The sequence below is a fragment of the Macaca fascicularis genome, chromosome 19 (assembly GCF_037993035.2).
Source record: "Macaca fascicularis isolate 582-1 chromosome 19, T2T-MFA8v1.1".
NCBI lineage: Eukaryota > Metazoa > Chordata > Mammalia > Primates > Cercopithecidae > Macaca > Macaca fascicularis.
The window spans coordinates 42,887,560-42,902,734 of record NC_088393.1 but is presented as its reverse complement, the minus strand read 5'-3'; the positions used below and the strand labels follow the sequence as shown (position 1 = coordinate 42,902,734).

General features: G+C 49.1%; 1 protein-coding gene across 2 annotated transcripts; it reads right to left on the bottom strand.

Moving 5' to 3' along the window:
- Nucleotides 1-3,200: 3,200 nt before the first annotated feature.
- Nucleotides 3,201-14,417, bottom strand: COX6B1 (cytochrome c oxidase subunit 6B1). 2 transcript variants are annotated; one of them, XM_065536471.1, is made up of 5 exons: nucleotides 14,307-14,417; nucleotides 13,262-13,364; nucleotides 11,386-11,505; nucleotides 7,712-7,812; nucleotides 3,201-3,389 (listed from the first exon to the last, which is right to left on the bottom strand). In XM_065536471.1, the coding sequence occupies exons 3-5, from the start codon at nucleotides 11,492-11,494 to the stop codon at nucleotides 3,336-3,338; spliced, it is 264 nt and encodes an 87-aa protein (XP_065392543.1). In that variant the 5' UTR covers nucleotides 11,495-11,505; nucleotides 13,262-13,364; nucleotides 14,307-14,417; the 3' UTR covers nucleotides 3,201-3,335. The 2 variants fall into 2 exon arrangements, with proteins under 2 accessions (XP_065392543.1, XP_005588933.1); XM_005588876.3 differs by lacking the exon at nucleotides 13,262-13,364.
- Nucleotides 14,418-15,175: the final 758 nt, after the last annotated feature.

Here is a 15,175-nt window from a genome sequence, read left to right as displayed (position 1 = left end):
CTAAATGAAGACCTGAAGGCAGTGAGGGGTGAGCTTGTGGACACCTGGTGGCCAAACATTCCGGGTCGAGCAAACAGCAAGCGTAAAGGACTGGAGCATAAGGGCGTTGGAGCCAGTCTAGTATGTCGAAATACCTCATCTGCTCACAGTTCTTGTGCACTGAAGAGGCAAGTGTGGCAGGGGCCGTGTGAGCAAATGGAAGTAGTACATCAGGGAGGAAACGGGCATCGTATCCAATCAGATCAATATATTTACAAATACTTCTAGATGTATGAGCTATCTCCAAAGGAATGTACAGGAAACACTGGCACTGGTGGCAAACCCTGGGCAGAACTGGGCAGCTGGACTCAAGGAGTCCAGCACCTTGACTTTTCATTGGCCATCCTGTTTCATTTGAAATTTTCATGGTGTTGGCTGGGCACAGTGTGGCTCATGCCTGTAATCCCAGCACTTTGGGAAGCCAAGGTGGATGGATTACCTGAGGTCAGGAGTTCGAGACCAGCCTGGCCAACATGGTAAAACTACTCTCTAAACCTCTACTAAAAATACAAAAAAAATTTTAGCTGGGTGTGGTGGCAGGCACCTGTAATCCCAGCTTCTTGGGAGGCTGAGGTGGAATTGCTTGAACCGGGAGGTGGAGGTTGCAGTGAGCAGAGATCACACCACTGCACTCCAGTCTGGACAACAGAGCAAGACTCCGTCTCAAAAAAAAATTTTTTTTTCATGGTGTTTAAGTTCTTTGCTACTTCCAACCCACGTCATAACCTCCTCCCACGATCCCTCAAGCTCCCTGTGTATGCACTAAGATCCTGTTTACAGCCGCTTTTTTTTTTTTTTTTGAGACGGAGTTTCGCTCGTTGCCCAGGCTGGAGTGCAATGGCGCAATCTCGGGTCCCAGCAACCTCCGCCTTCTGGGTTCAAGCGATTCTCCTGCCTTAGCATCCAGAGTAGCTGGGCTTACAGGCATGCACCACCACGCCTGGCTAATTTTGTATTTTTAGTAGAGACAGGGTTTCTCCATGTTGGTCAGGCTGGTCTCGAACTCCCAACCTCAGGTTATCTGGCCGCCTCGGTCTCCCAAAGTGCTGGCATTATAGGCATGAACCACCGTGCCCAGCCCCTACAGTCACTTTTCCTCATGAGCAGCTATTTCACAAGATCTATCTCTGGGGCCATTTCTCTCCATACAAGAATCATCTCTGCTCATGTGAATGCACCAGACAAGTTTGTCACCATTTGAAGTTTATTTTTGTTTTTTGGGATGGAGTCTCACTCTGTGTAATCTCAGCTCACTGCAACCTCCACCTCCCAGGTTCAAGTGATTGTCCTGCCTCAGCTCCCTAGTAGCTGGGATTACAGGCGTGCACCACCACACCTGGCCAATTTTTGTATTTGTATTTTTATTTTTGTATTTTTAGAAGAGATGGGTTTCACCAGCTTGGCCAGGCTGGTTTTGAATTCCTGACCTCGTGACCCACTTGCCTGGGCCTCCCAAAGTGCTAGGGTTACAGGTGTGAGCCACTGCGCCCCAGTCATTTGAAAGGTTTTTAGGACACACCAGTTCAGCCACAAGAATGTTCCAGCTGGTCATGCTGGCTAGGTCCCTGTTGACACGTCTGTTGGGGATATTCTGGGCTGTTATTGTGTGGCAATTCTTTTGGGGGCACCATGAAGAACAGCTCTCAATTTGGCCTTTTTTTTTTTTTTTTGAGACAGAGTCTCGCTCTGTCGCCCAGGCTGGAGTGCAGTGGCGCAATCTCGGCTCACTGCAAGCTCCGCCTCCTGGGTTCACGCCATTCCCCTGCCTCAGCCTCCCGAGTAACTGGGACTACAGGCACCCGCCACCGTGCCCGGCTAATTTTTGTATTTTTAGTAAAGACGGGTTTTCACCATGTTGGCCAGGATGGTCTGGATCTCTTGACCTCGTGATCCACCTGCCTCGGCCTCCCAAAGTGCTGGGATTACAGGTGTGAGCCACCACGCCCGGCCTTCAGTTTGGCCTACTTAAATGACTTCCAACTACCATCGTGATCAGCATGAAAGAGCAGGTCCCAACACAGGGAGAAGTTACACATCGTGCAGGAGATTGCTTATGAGATACTATGAACTCTTCTCTTTTTTTTTTTTTTGGTGAGACGGAGATTTACTCGTTGCCCAGAATGGAGTGCAATGGCGTGATCTCGGCTCACCGCATCCTCCGCCTCCCAGGTTCAAGCAATTCTCCTGCCTCAGCCTCCCAAGTAGCTGGGATTACAGGCATGTGCCACCATGCCCGGCCAATTTTGTATTTTTAGTAGAGATGGGGTTTCACCGTGTTGCCCAGGATGGTCTTGAACTCCAGACCTCAGGTGATCCGCCCGCCTCGGCCTCCCAAAGTGCTGGGAGTATAGGCGTGAGCCACCGCACCTGGCCATTAAGAACTAATTTCTTAGGTGTAAATAATTATGTTAAAAAAAATAGGTATCTCGAGGCAGGAGAATAGTTTGAACCCAGAAGGCAGAGGTTGCAGAGAGCTGAGATGACACCACTGCACTCTAGCCTGGGCAACAGATTGCGACTCAGTCTCAAAAAAAAAAAATAAATAAATGGTATCTCCAAGAGATACATATAGTTTCTTATTTCTGGATAAAATATAATCTCCAGGATTGGCTTTAAAATTATGTAGGGTGGTTGCACACATAGGTACTTAGGTTATTCTGTATAATCAACTATTTGACTCATTGACTGGCACAGAGAGGGTAGTCAAGGTTCAATAAAATTAAGTTAAAAAATGCTGGGCGCGGTGGCTCATGCCTGTAATCCCAGCACTTTGGGAGGCTGAGGCAGGTGGATCACCTGAAGTCAGGAGTTTGAGACCAGCCTGGCCAACATGGTGAAACCCCATCTCTACTAAAAATACAAAAATTAGCCAGGCGTGGTGGAGTGTGCCTGTAGACCCAGCTAGTTGGGAGGCTGAGGCAGGAGAGTCGCTTGAACACCGGAGGTGGAGGTTGCAGTGAGCAGAGGTCATGCCATTGCACTCCAGCCTGTGTGACAGAATGAGATTCTATCATAAAAAAAAAAAACAAAATAAAACAATTAAATTAAATTAAAAAAATAAACACAAAACAGAAAAAATACTCACTGAAGCCCCTCCCTGGTCAGGGCACTGATTCCAGCCCAGCTTCTTGCCACTGCCTAGCCCATTCACACGCATGGTCTCACTTTTCCAATGAGTTTTTATTAGCAGGTAAGTCACGATTTAGGATCCCGGGGTGGGGATCACTAGGTACTAGGTCCCCCTTCACCATCCTGGGAGAAGGACAGAGGACAGAGGACAGGGAGGTACAGCCAGTTCAGATCTTCCCTGGAAACGTGCCTTCAGCCCGTTGCTCGTCCCAGTCTGTGACCTGTGGAAAGACAGTGTTATTCCCACCGCGGTAGGGAAACCGCATGGGGGGACTTCTTATCTTCCTCACTTTGCCCACCTGTTTGTTCAACCAATATCCACAGGTACCTGCTGTGTGCCAACCTCTATTCCAGGGGCCGGGGAATCAGCAGTGACCCCAAAAGACAGAAATCACTGTTCTGAACAAGCTGACGTGCTGGGAGGAGAGTAACAGGCAGCAGGAAAACCCCAGGCCCACTGCAGAGCTGTCGATGGGGAGATCTGTCACTGTACAGAGCTCCAAGGGTGGGCCCTGCTTTGAAAACCTCATGTCAACACTATGCTGTTTGTCCAAATAGGGGAGATGGAATAGCAGGCAGCTGTGAAAAAACAAAACGAGGCTGATTTATGTTCTGGCATGAATGGCATGATCTTCAAGATATACAGTCAAGTGCAAAAAAGGTGCCAAACGGAATACACAGTGCAATCCCACCACTGACCACAGGCAATGCTTAGTATAAATGATGATAGAGGCTGGGTGTGGTGACTCAGGACTCACGCCTGTCATCCCAGCACTTTGCGGGGCCAATGTAGGAGGACTGCTTGAGCTCAGGAGTTTGAGACCAACCTGGACAACACAGCAAGACCCCCATCTCTACAAAAAACAAAAAACAAGCGGGGCATGGTGGCTCATGCCTATAATCCCAGCACTTTGGGAGGTGGAAGTGGAAGGATCGCTTGAGCCCAGGAGTTTGAGACCAGCCTGGTGAACGTGGCAAAACCCTGTCTCTACAAAAGATACAAAACTTAGCCAGGCATGGTGGCATGCACCTGTAGTCCCAGTGACTAGGGAGGCTGAGGTGGGAGAACTGCCTGAACCCAGGAGTTCGAGGCTGCAGTGAGCTATGATGCTACCATTGCACACTGCCCTCCAGCCTGAGTGACAGAGCAAGATTGTCTCTCTAAAAACAAAAATAAAAATAAAAATAAAAAAAAGATGAAAAGGCCCATATAAGGCCTATGTCAAATTAACACTCCCTGAAAGTAACACTCTACTCTGTGGGCCTCACAGGCAGTTACAAGCATAAACGTTTTTATATACATATGTGCTCACATTTTATGCTATAAGGCAGGGGTCCCTGAGCCCCAACCAGGTACTGGTCTGTGGCCTATTAGGAACTGGGCCGCACAACTGGAAGTGAGCGGCAGGTGAGCGAGAGAAGCTTCAACTATATTTACAAGCACTCCCTAAGGCTCAAATTACTGCCCGAGTTCCACCTCCTGTCAGATCAGCGGCGGCATTAGATTCTCACAGGAGTGCGAACCCTATTGTGAACTGCGCATGCCAGGGATCTAGGCGGTGCGCTCCTTATGAGAATCTAATGCCTGATGATCTGTTACTGTCTCCCATCACCCCTAGATGGGACCATCTCGTTGGAGGAAAACAAGCTCAGGGCTCCCACTGATTCTACAGTATGGTGAGTTGTATAATTATTTTATTATATATTGTAATAATAGTAGGAATAAAGTGGACAATACATGTAATATGCTGGACTCATCCTTACACCATCCCCAACCCTGTCTGTGGAAAAACTGTCTTCCATGAAACCCGTCCCTGGTGCCAAAAAGGGTGAGGACCACTGGTGAAAGGAACAGTGGATGAAAGCATGGACAATGGAGAGACTGAATCTGAATCCCTGCTCCATCACTTCCGAGCTGTGTGACCTTGGGCAAGTTACTCAACCTTTCTGGGCCTCAGTTTCCAATTCCGTAAAATGAGGATACTAACAATAGTACCTACCTCATACGGTTGTTTTAGCATGTTGACCTCATGTGATGTAAAGTGCTAACATGGCCGGGCACAGTGGCTCACGCCTGTAATCCCAGCACTTTGGAAGGCCGAAGCAGGTGGATCACCTGAGGTCAGGAGTTTGAGACCAGCCTGGCCAACATGGTGAAACTCTGTCTCCACTAAAAATACAAAAATCAGCTGGGCGTGGTGGCAGGCGCCTGTAATCCCAGATACTCGGGAGGCTGAGGCAGGATAATTGCTGAACCCGGGAGGCGGAGGTTGCAGTGAGCTGAGATTGCACCACTGCATTCCAGCCTGGGAGACAGAGCAGCAAGACTCCATCTCAAAAAAACAAAAAAAACAAAAAAAAACAAAGTGCTAACAACATAGCTGGCCCATAATAAGTGCCATCAGTGTATGCCTACTTTATTTACATACACACACCACACCATAAAAACTCCATCCTTGCAAATTGACTCCTACTATATAGATTGTTCTGCAACTTGCTTTTCCTGTGTCTTAGCATTCTTTCCGTGTGCCAGCACGTAGATCACCACAGTCTCCATAAAGACTATCAAGATAAATGTTTTAAGTTGGGTTATTTCCAAATATTCCCCATTACAAACAGCTCTGCAATGGGCATCTTTGTACATGAAGATTTTTGTAGCATGCCTAGATGTGGAATTGCCAAGTTAAAGAAGGGTAATTTTTTTTTATTTTGTTTTTTCTTTTTTTTTTTTTTTTGAGACGGAGTGATCTCACGCTGTTGCCCAGGCTGGAGTGCAGTGGCACCATCTCGGCTCACTGCAAGCTCCGCCTCCCGGGTTCCCGCCATTCTCCTGCCTCAGCCTCCTGAGTAGCTGGGACTACAGGCGCCCGCCACCGCGCCCGGCTAATTTTTTGTATTTTTAGTAGAGACGGGGTTTCACTGTGGTCTCGATCTCCTGACCTTGTGATCCGCCCGCCTCGGCCTCCCAAAGTGCTGGGATTACAGGCTTGAGCCACCGCGCCCGGCTTTTTTTTTATTTTGAAAGATTCAGCTGGATGCGGTAGCTCACGCCTATAATCCCAGCACTTTGGGAGGCTGAGGCAGGCAGACTGCTTTGAGCTCAGGAGTTCGAGACCAGTCTGGGCAACATGGCGAAACCCCATTTCTACAAAAAAATACAAAAATTGGGCCAGGTGTGGTGGCTCATGCCTGTAGTCCCAGCTATTCAGGAGGCTGAGGCAGGAGAATTACTTGAACCCAGGAGGCAGAGGTTACAGTGAGCCGAGATCATGCTACTGCACTCCAGACTGGGCAACAGCGTGAGACTCAAGAAAGAAAAGAAAAGAAAGAAAGAGAGAAAGAGTGGGAGAGGGAGAGGGAGACAGGGAGAGAGGGAGAGAAGGACAGAGGGAGAGAAGGAGGGAGGCAGAGGGAGAGAGGGAGAGAGAGGAAGAGAGAGGAGGGAGGGGGAGGGGGGGGAGAGAGAGAGAGAGAGAGAGAGAGAGAGAGAGAGAGAGAGAGAGACACAGAGAGAGGCAGGAGGAACACTTGAGCCCAGGAGTTCGAGTCCTGCCGAGGCAACATCGTGAGACCCTGTCTTTAAAAACTTGTTTTTGTTTTTGCTTTTTAAACAAAGGGCAGGGGCATAGCAAAGAGCTATTAAATATTGACAACAGATTTGCTCAGATCAGGGCTGAAGGGACTCTCTTACTGTGTCATTATTTAGAAGTCTACACTGAAGTAGGCAGGGGTGAAATGATGTGTCTGGGACTTGCTTTAGAATACTTCAGCAAAGGAAAGAAGAAAAAGAAAAAGGGTAGATGAAGAAACTGTGGATAAATCTTGATAACTATTCACTTTGGGTGATGGATGTATTTGGGGTCAATGAATTATTCTCTCTACTTTGAAAATGTTCATAATAGGGCGGGGCGTGGTGGCTCACACCTATAATCCTGGCACTGTGGGAGGCCGAGGCGGGTGGATCATGAAGTCAGGAGATCGAGACCATTCTGGCTGACATGGTGAAACCCCATCTCTATTAAAATACAAAAAACTAGCTGGGCGTGGTGGTGCACACCTGTAGTCCCAGCTACTTGGGAGGCTGAGGCAGGGGAATCGCTTGAACCTGGGAGGCGGAGGTTGCAGTGAGCCAAGATCGCGCCACTGCACTCCAGCCTGGTAACAGAGCAAGACTGTCTTTAAAAAAAAAAAAAAAGAAAGAAAAAGAAAATGCTCATAATAAAAAAGGACAGGACTGCACAGAATTGTGAGCTATACAGGGATGGGAACCCAGTGCTGAGTGTGTATTTGGAAAGTGCATGAGTGAGCTACATCTAGCAAGATGCCCTGGTCACCTCAGCTGAGAGCCCTGACTGGTTGAGAGGCATCAACAGAAGGAGAAAGGGAGGCAGTTCTAGGAGGGAGGAAAGGCATTGAGTCCTGGGACAGTGTGGAGCCCTGTCCTCCCTCTGCCCCTCACAGATGAGCTCCCACCAAGCCACCACGCTCCCCTCTGCAAAGACCCCACCCCAGCATCCCAAGGGCCCTGGTAGGAGGCACATACCCAGGATGTGGGGCAGAGGGACTGGTACACACGCTGGTACCATTCGCACACAGAGACATTGCCTCCTTTAGTGGTCATTGCCTTCTGGCAGCGGTGGAAGTCTGTGAAGAAAGGGGTTCAAGTCAGCCCAGATCAAGAGCTGGAACACATTTTTTTTTTTTTTTTTTTTTGAGGTAGGGTCTCGCTCTGTCACTCAGGCTGGAGTGCGATGGTGTGACCTTGGCTCACTGGAACCCCTACCTCCTCCTGGGTTCAAGTGATTCTCCTGCCTCAGCCTCTCGAGTAGCTGGGATTACAGGCACCTGCCACCATGCCCGGCTAATTTTTTGTATTTTTAGTAGAGACAGGGTTTCGCCATGTTGGCCAGGCTGGTCTTGATCTGCCTGCCTCAGCCTCCCAAAGTGCTAGGATTACAGGTGGGAGTCACCGCATCCAGCAAAATTACATTTATAAAGATGTTTACAGCCACATCATTTGAAAGAACTCCAAAATGAAAATCACACAAGTGTCCAGGCGTAGAATAAATTGTAGAAAACTGAACAGCAATGAAAATGAGCAAGTTATATGCCACAGCATGTATAGATCTGAGAAGGTATTCGAATGAAAAAATCCAAACACAAAAGAAAACACACAGTATTTATAAAGTTCACAAAGAGGTGAATCTAAACACGGTGGTAGCTGCACATGGTGGCTCACACCTGTAATCCCAGCACTTTGGGAAGCCGAGGCAGGTGGATCACTTGAGGTTAGGAGTTCGAGACCAGCCTGGACAACATGGTGAAGCCCTGTCTCTATTAAAAATACAAACAATTGGCCAGGCATGGTGGCTCATGCCTGTAATCTCAGCACTTTGGGAGGCTGAGGCAGGTGGATCACGAGGTCAGGAGATTGAGACCAGGCTGGCCAACATGGTGAAACCCTGTCTCTACTAAAAACACAAAAAATTAGCCGGGTGTGGTGGCACGTGCCTGTAGTCCCAGCTACTCAGGAGGCTGAGGCAGGAGAATTGCTTAAACCCAGGAGGCGGAGGTTGCAGTGAGCTGAGATTGCACAACTGCACTCCAACCTGGGCAACGGAGCAAGACTCTGTCTCAAAAAAAAAAAAAAAAAAAAATTGGCCAGGCACGGTGGCTCACACCTGTAATCTCAGCACTTTGGGAGGCTGAGGTGGGTGGATCACGAAGTCAGGAGTTTAAGACCAGCCTGGCCAAGATGGTAAAACCCTGTCTCTACTAAAAATAAAAAAATAAAAAAAATTAGCCAGGCATGGTGGCAGGTGCCTGTAATCCCAGTTACTCAGGAGGCTGAGGCAGAGAATTGCTTGAAGCTGAGAGGTGAAGGCTGCAGTGAGCTAAGATGGCACCACTGTACTCCACCCTGGGTGACAAAGCCAGACTCCATCTCAAAAAAAAAAAAAAAAAAAAAAAGCCACGTGCAGTGGCTCACACCTGTAATCCCAGCACTTTGGGAGTCCGAGGCAGGCGGACCACGGGGTCAGGAGATCAAGATCATACTGGCTAACATGGTGAAACCCCATCTCTACTAAAAATACAAAAAAATTAGCCGGACGTGGTGGCGGGTGCCTGTAGTCCCAGCTACTAGGGAGGTTGAGGCAGGAGAATGGCATGAACCTGGGAGGCAGAGCTTGCAGTGAGCCGAGATCACGCCACTGCACTCCAGCCTGGGCGACAGAGCGAGACTCTGTCTCAAAAAAAAAATTAGCTGGGTGTGGTGGCGGGCGCCTGTAATCCCAGCTACTCAGGAGGTTGAGGCAGGAGAATCACTTGAACCCGGGAGGCAGAGGTTGCAGAGAGTTGAGATCGTGCCACTGCACTCCAGCCTGGGCAACGAGAAAGAAACTCCATCAATAACATAACAAAATAACATAATATACATAACATATATACAATAAAATAAAATAAAAAACATGGTGGTAAAACAAAGATGTGAGGCCTTGTGCAGTGGCTCACGCCAGTAATTCCAACACTTTGGGAGGCCAAGGCGGGTGGATCACCTGAGGTCAGGAGTTCAAGACCAGCCTGATCAACATGGTGAAACCTCGTCTTTACTAAAAACAAAAAACACAAAAAATTAGCTGGGCATGGTGGTGGGTGCCTGTAATCCCAGCTACTCATGAGGCTGAGACAAGAGAATCGCTTGAACCCAGGAGGCGGGGGAGGTTGCAGTGAGCCAAGATTGTGACATTGCACTCCAGCCTGGGCAACAAGAGCAAAAAACTCAGTCTCAAAAACAAACAAACAGGCCGGGCGCGGTGGCTCAAGCCTGTAATCCCAGCACTTTGGGAGGCCGAGACGGGCGGATCACGAGGTCAGGAGATCGAGACCATCCTGGCTAACATGGTGAAACCCCGTCTCTACTAAAAAATACAAAAAACTAGCCGGGCGAGGTGGCAGGCGCCTGTAGTCCCAGCTACTGGGGAGGCTGAGGCAGGAGAATGGCGGGAACCCGGGAGGCGGAGCTTGCAGTGAGCTGAGATCCGGCCACTGCACTCCAGCCTGGGCGGCAGAGCGAGACTCCGTCTCAAAAAAACAAAAACAAAAACAAAAACAAAGATGTGATCACCCCCAGTTAGTGGGGTCACTTCTCTACTGGGGAGAGCAGGGTGTTGTGTTCCAGACAGGACATAAAGAAGGCAGGGGCCGGGCGCGGTGGCTCATGCCTGTAATCCCAGCACTTTGGGAGGCTGAGGTGGGCGGATCACCTGAGGTTAGGAGTTCGACACCAGCCTGGCCAACATGGAGAAACCCCATCTCTACTAAAAAAACAAAATTAGCCGGGCATGGTGGCACATGCCTGTAACTCTAGCTACTAGGGAGGCTGAGGCAGGAGAATCGCTTGAACCTAGGAGGCAGAGGTTGCAGTGAGCCAAGATCGCTCCATTGCACTCCAGCCTGGGCAACAAGAGTGAAACTCCATCTCGAAAAAACAAAATAAATAAATAAAGAAAGAAAGAAAGAAAGAAGGTGGGGAGATAAGAGTGTGGGCAATGTCTGCTTTTCTATCCAGGTTATGGTTGCACAAGGGGTTCACTTTAGAATTATTCATTTAGCTGTATATGTTTGTTATGTGCTTTCTGTACATGTTACACTACACACACACATACAGCTTTAAAAAAAAAAATCATTGTAGGGGCCAGGCACAGTGGCTCACAACTATAATCCCAACACTTTGGGAAGCTAAGGCAGGAAGATTACATGAAGCCAAGAGTTTGAGACCAGCCTGGGCAACAAAGCGAGACCTCTTCTCTACAAAAAAATTAGCCAAGTGCAGTAGTGTGGGCCTGTGGTCCCAGCTACTCGAGAGGCTGAGGTAGGAGGACCTCTTGAGCCCAGGAGGTTGAGGCTGCAGTGAGCTATGACTGCACCACTGCACTCCAGCCTAGGTGACAGTGAGACCCCATCTCCGGAAAACAACAACAACAACAACAACAAAACATAATAATAATAAAAAATTTAAATTAAAAAAAAAAATCATTGCAGGAACTAAAGTTTATAACCCTGGCCTGGACCTGAACAGCAGGTGATGAGAGGTATGGGCCTTCCAGAGTAAGGATGTTCAGAACAAAAGGGAGGACGCTGGGGTGGATGAGTCCTCTAGGAAGAGGCAAGCGGTGAGTGACTCGAGGTATGTGGCCAGGGAAAGGTCCTGCTTACCCAGGTAGTTCTGCCAGCAGTTCCTGGTCTGGTTCTGGTTGGGGAAGCGGCTGTCAAAAGGGGCAGTCTTGTAGTTCTTGATTTTGGTCTCAATGTCTTCTTCCGCCATGGTGCTGAATCCTGGAGGCGAAAGGAGTGGGTGTTGACAGGGGCCCCAGGGCCCCTCAGCAAGCCAGACTACCCAGGATCAATGGAAGAGGGCAGGCACAGAAGAATGGGCTGAGTGTGGACAAGTTCCTGCCTCTCAACATACACAGAGATGAGGGGCAAGGCGAATTCACATATCTGAATGTGGCGGTCACGGCAGGGTTGGGGTACAACTCCTCAGCAAAATCAAGCCTGGTCCCCAAATAACATGAGCTAACACTCACTGAGTGCTTACTACATGCCAGGTGCTGTTCTACACACATTACTCCTACCTTACTCTAAAAGGTAGGAATTATTACTATCACCATTGCCCAGACGAGGAAGGAACAGGGTGTCTAAGTGACTTTCTAAGGTTAAACAGCATAAATATAAATGGTGGGCTGCCTCCGTTGTTGGCATAATCTACACTGCAAAGATTCTTAATCTTTTTGGTGCCACAAACTCCTCAGCAGTCTGATGAATCCCATAAACCTCTCGCTGAATATTTTTTTTTCTTTTTTTGAGACAGAGTCTTGCTCTGTCACCCAGGCTGGAGGGCAGTGGTACCATCTAGGCTCACGAACCTCCGCCTCCCAGGTTCAAGCAATTCTGTTGCTTCAGCCTCCCGAACAGCTGAGATTACAGGCACCCGCCACCATGCCCTGCTAATTTTTTTGTATTTTCAGTAGAAACAAGGTTTTTACCATGTTGGTCAGACTGGTCTCGAACTCCTGATCTCAAATGATCCGTCTGGCTTGGCCTCTCAAAATGTTGAGATTACAGGAGGGAGCCACCAAATCCAGCCTGAATATGTTTAAATGTATTTAAAAATTGCATAGGTTCCATGAGTACACGAAGAAGAGAAAAAAACCTGCACAGCATCACAAAGAAAACCAGTTATATCCAGCTGAGGATTCATTAAGGAATACAATTTTTGCCGGGTGCAGTGGCTCACGCCTGTAATCCTAGCACTTTGTGAGGCCGGGGGGGGGGGGGGGTGGATCACCTGAGGTCAGGAGTTCAAGACCAGCCTGGCCAACATGGTGAAATCCTGTCTCTACTAAAAATACAAAAATTAGCTCGCGTGGAGAGCAGTGGTGCGACCTCAGCTCACTGCAACCTCCACCACCTGGGTTCAATCCCAGCTACTCTGGATGTTGAGGCAAGAGAATCGCTTGAATCCAGGAGGCGGAGGTTGCAGTGAGCCGAGATTGTGCCAGTGCACTGCAACCTGGGCAACACAGAAAAACACTGTCTCAAAAAAAAAAAAAAAAAAAAATACAATTTTGAAGTAATCATAAATGAATATAGTACTTTGTGACATTTGCAGTTATAATGTGATATAAGAATATCTGTGATTTTGGGTGGGGCACGGTGGCTCACACCTGTAATCACAGCACTTTGGGACACTGAGGTGGGAGGATCGCTTGAGCCCAAGAGTTCAAGACCATCCTGGGCAACATGGTGAAACCCCATCTCATCTCTACAAAAAAATATTAAAATTGGCCGGGAGCGGTGGCTCACGCCTGTAATACCAGCACTTTGGGAGGCTGAGGTGGGCAGATCGCCTCAGGTCAAGAGTTCGAGACCAGCCTGGCTAACATGGTAAAACCCTGACTCTACTAAAAATACAGAAAATTAGCTGGGGTGGTGGCATGTACCTGTAATTCCAGCTACTCGGGAGGCAAGACCTTGTCTCAAAAAATAAAATTAAATTAAATTAAAATTAGCCAGGTGTGGTGGCACATGCCTGTGGTTCCAGCTACTGAGGTAGGATCGCTTGCGCAGGGAAGCAGAGGTTGCAGTGAGCTGAGATTTCTCCACTGCACGCCAGCCTGGGTGACACAGAGACCCTGTCTCAAAAAAGGAGAAAAAAATAAAAAAAGGAATATATATGATTTTGATTGCTCACAAAATCACAGCTGCTGCTAGTACGACCGAGGCTGTTACCTCAAAAGGTTAGTAAAAACACAGATGTAATTCCACCCCCCACCCCAATTCAAGTACTAGCATTCCTTGAATTCTACCAACCCTGCGGACTCAGGGTTAAAAACCTTTAATATAATGTCTCTGAAGAAATGACAGTGTTCGTCAGGAACCTGAGAGGAAGTGTCTACTATATTCCAGTGAATCCTAGGAGTCGTGGGGCTATACAGAGACTTGCAGAGCAGTGTCAGATTCAAGCGACGCAAGGTGGTGGTGGGGGTCCGGAGCACTAAAACAGTCTTTCGGTGGGGAGGTGGGGTGTAAAACACCAGCTGCTGGGGCACAGACGCAATCGGTAGGATCGTTAGCGGCGAGATCTCGACCCGGTATCTGAGGATGAGGGTGCATCGGAAATGACGCTGCAGCCCCTCCACCGTCCAAAAGGGAGGATGGACTGGACACCCGGGAGCCAGGCTGCGGCCCAGGCAAGCCGCGGGAGGCCACGCCTGTGAATTGGCCGTGAAGAGCCCTGGAGGACAAACTCCTGGGTCAAATCCTGCTCGCTGTGTAGGCTCAGCTAGGTCGCTTGGTATCTCTGAGCCTGTTTACTGACAAAAGGGGATAATCGCAGGCCCTCTCTCACAGGGCTGCTGAGAGAGTTAAATGAATTAAAGTTGTTTGGGACGTTGCCCGGCATCAAGGAAGAACCGTATCATTGTTAGACCTTACGATGAACAGAACAGGGCCCCGGGGCGCAGGGAGGCCGGACGCCGCCAGCCGGAAGCCTCAACCCGTTCTCAGGGAAGCTGGGGTCCGGCTCCTCGGCCCGCTAGACTGGGGTCCCAGGTTCCAGAACCCTCCACACTCACCTAAAGGCACCCCAGATGCAACTTGCAGCTCAATGTCACCCTCAGCAAAGATACCAGAATCGGACAGGAAGCGGAACTATGACCAGCCGGAAGCTGAGCGAGGTGGGGACTAGAGGAGTCTTTCCAGAGGCTAGAGCTCCCTCGCAGGAGGAGGCCACCGAAGCCATTCAAGCCACGCCCAGCAAGAGAACTACGACTTTCTATTGAGTTGAATGCTTGTTCATCATCACTTCTGGCCCAATCGTGAGCTTGCGCGGCTGGGGCTCGGGAGCCTGTGGTTACCGGGTCTTGTCCGAGGGAGCGTTATAGATCCCAGGGCTGGCTGGAGGGTGGGTGCGGGTAAAAATGTCCCAGAGAAACTACTTTTATTCATGCAAGAAATATTTATTGAACGCTTTTTCTGTGTCGGTTATTTCTTTTCTTTAAAAATGTTTTTTCTTTTATTTTTTTAATTTTTTTTATTTTTTGAGACGGAGTCTCGCTCTGTCGCCCAGGCTGGAGTGCAGTGGCGCGATCTCGGCTCACTGCAAGCTCCGCCTCCCGGGTTCACGCCATTCCCCTGCCTCAGCCTTCCGAGTAGCTGGGACTACAGGCGCCCGCCACCGCGCCCGGCTAATTTTTTGTATTTTTAGTGGAGACGGGGCTTCACCGTGGTCTCCATCTCCTGACCTCGTGATCCGCCCGCCTCGGCCTCCCAAAATGCTGGGATTACAGGCGTGAGCCACCGCGACCGGCCCTTTTTAAATTTTTTGAGACAGGGTCTTACTCTATGGTCTCGCTCTGTCGCCCAGGCTGAAGAGCAGTGGCGCGATCTCAGCTCACTGCAACCTCCACCACCTGGGTTCAAGCGAGTCTCCCGCCCCAGCCTT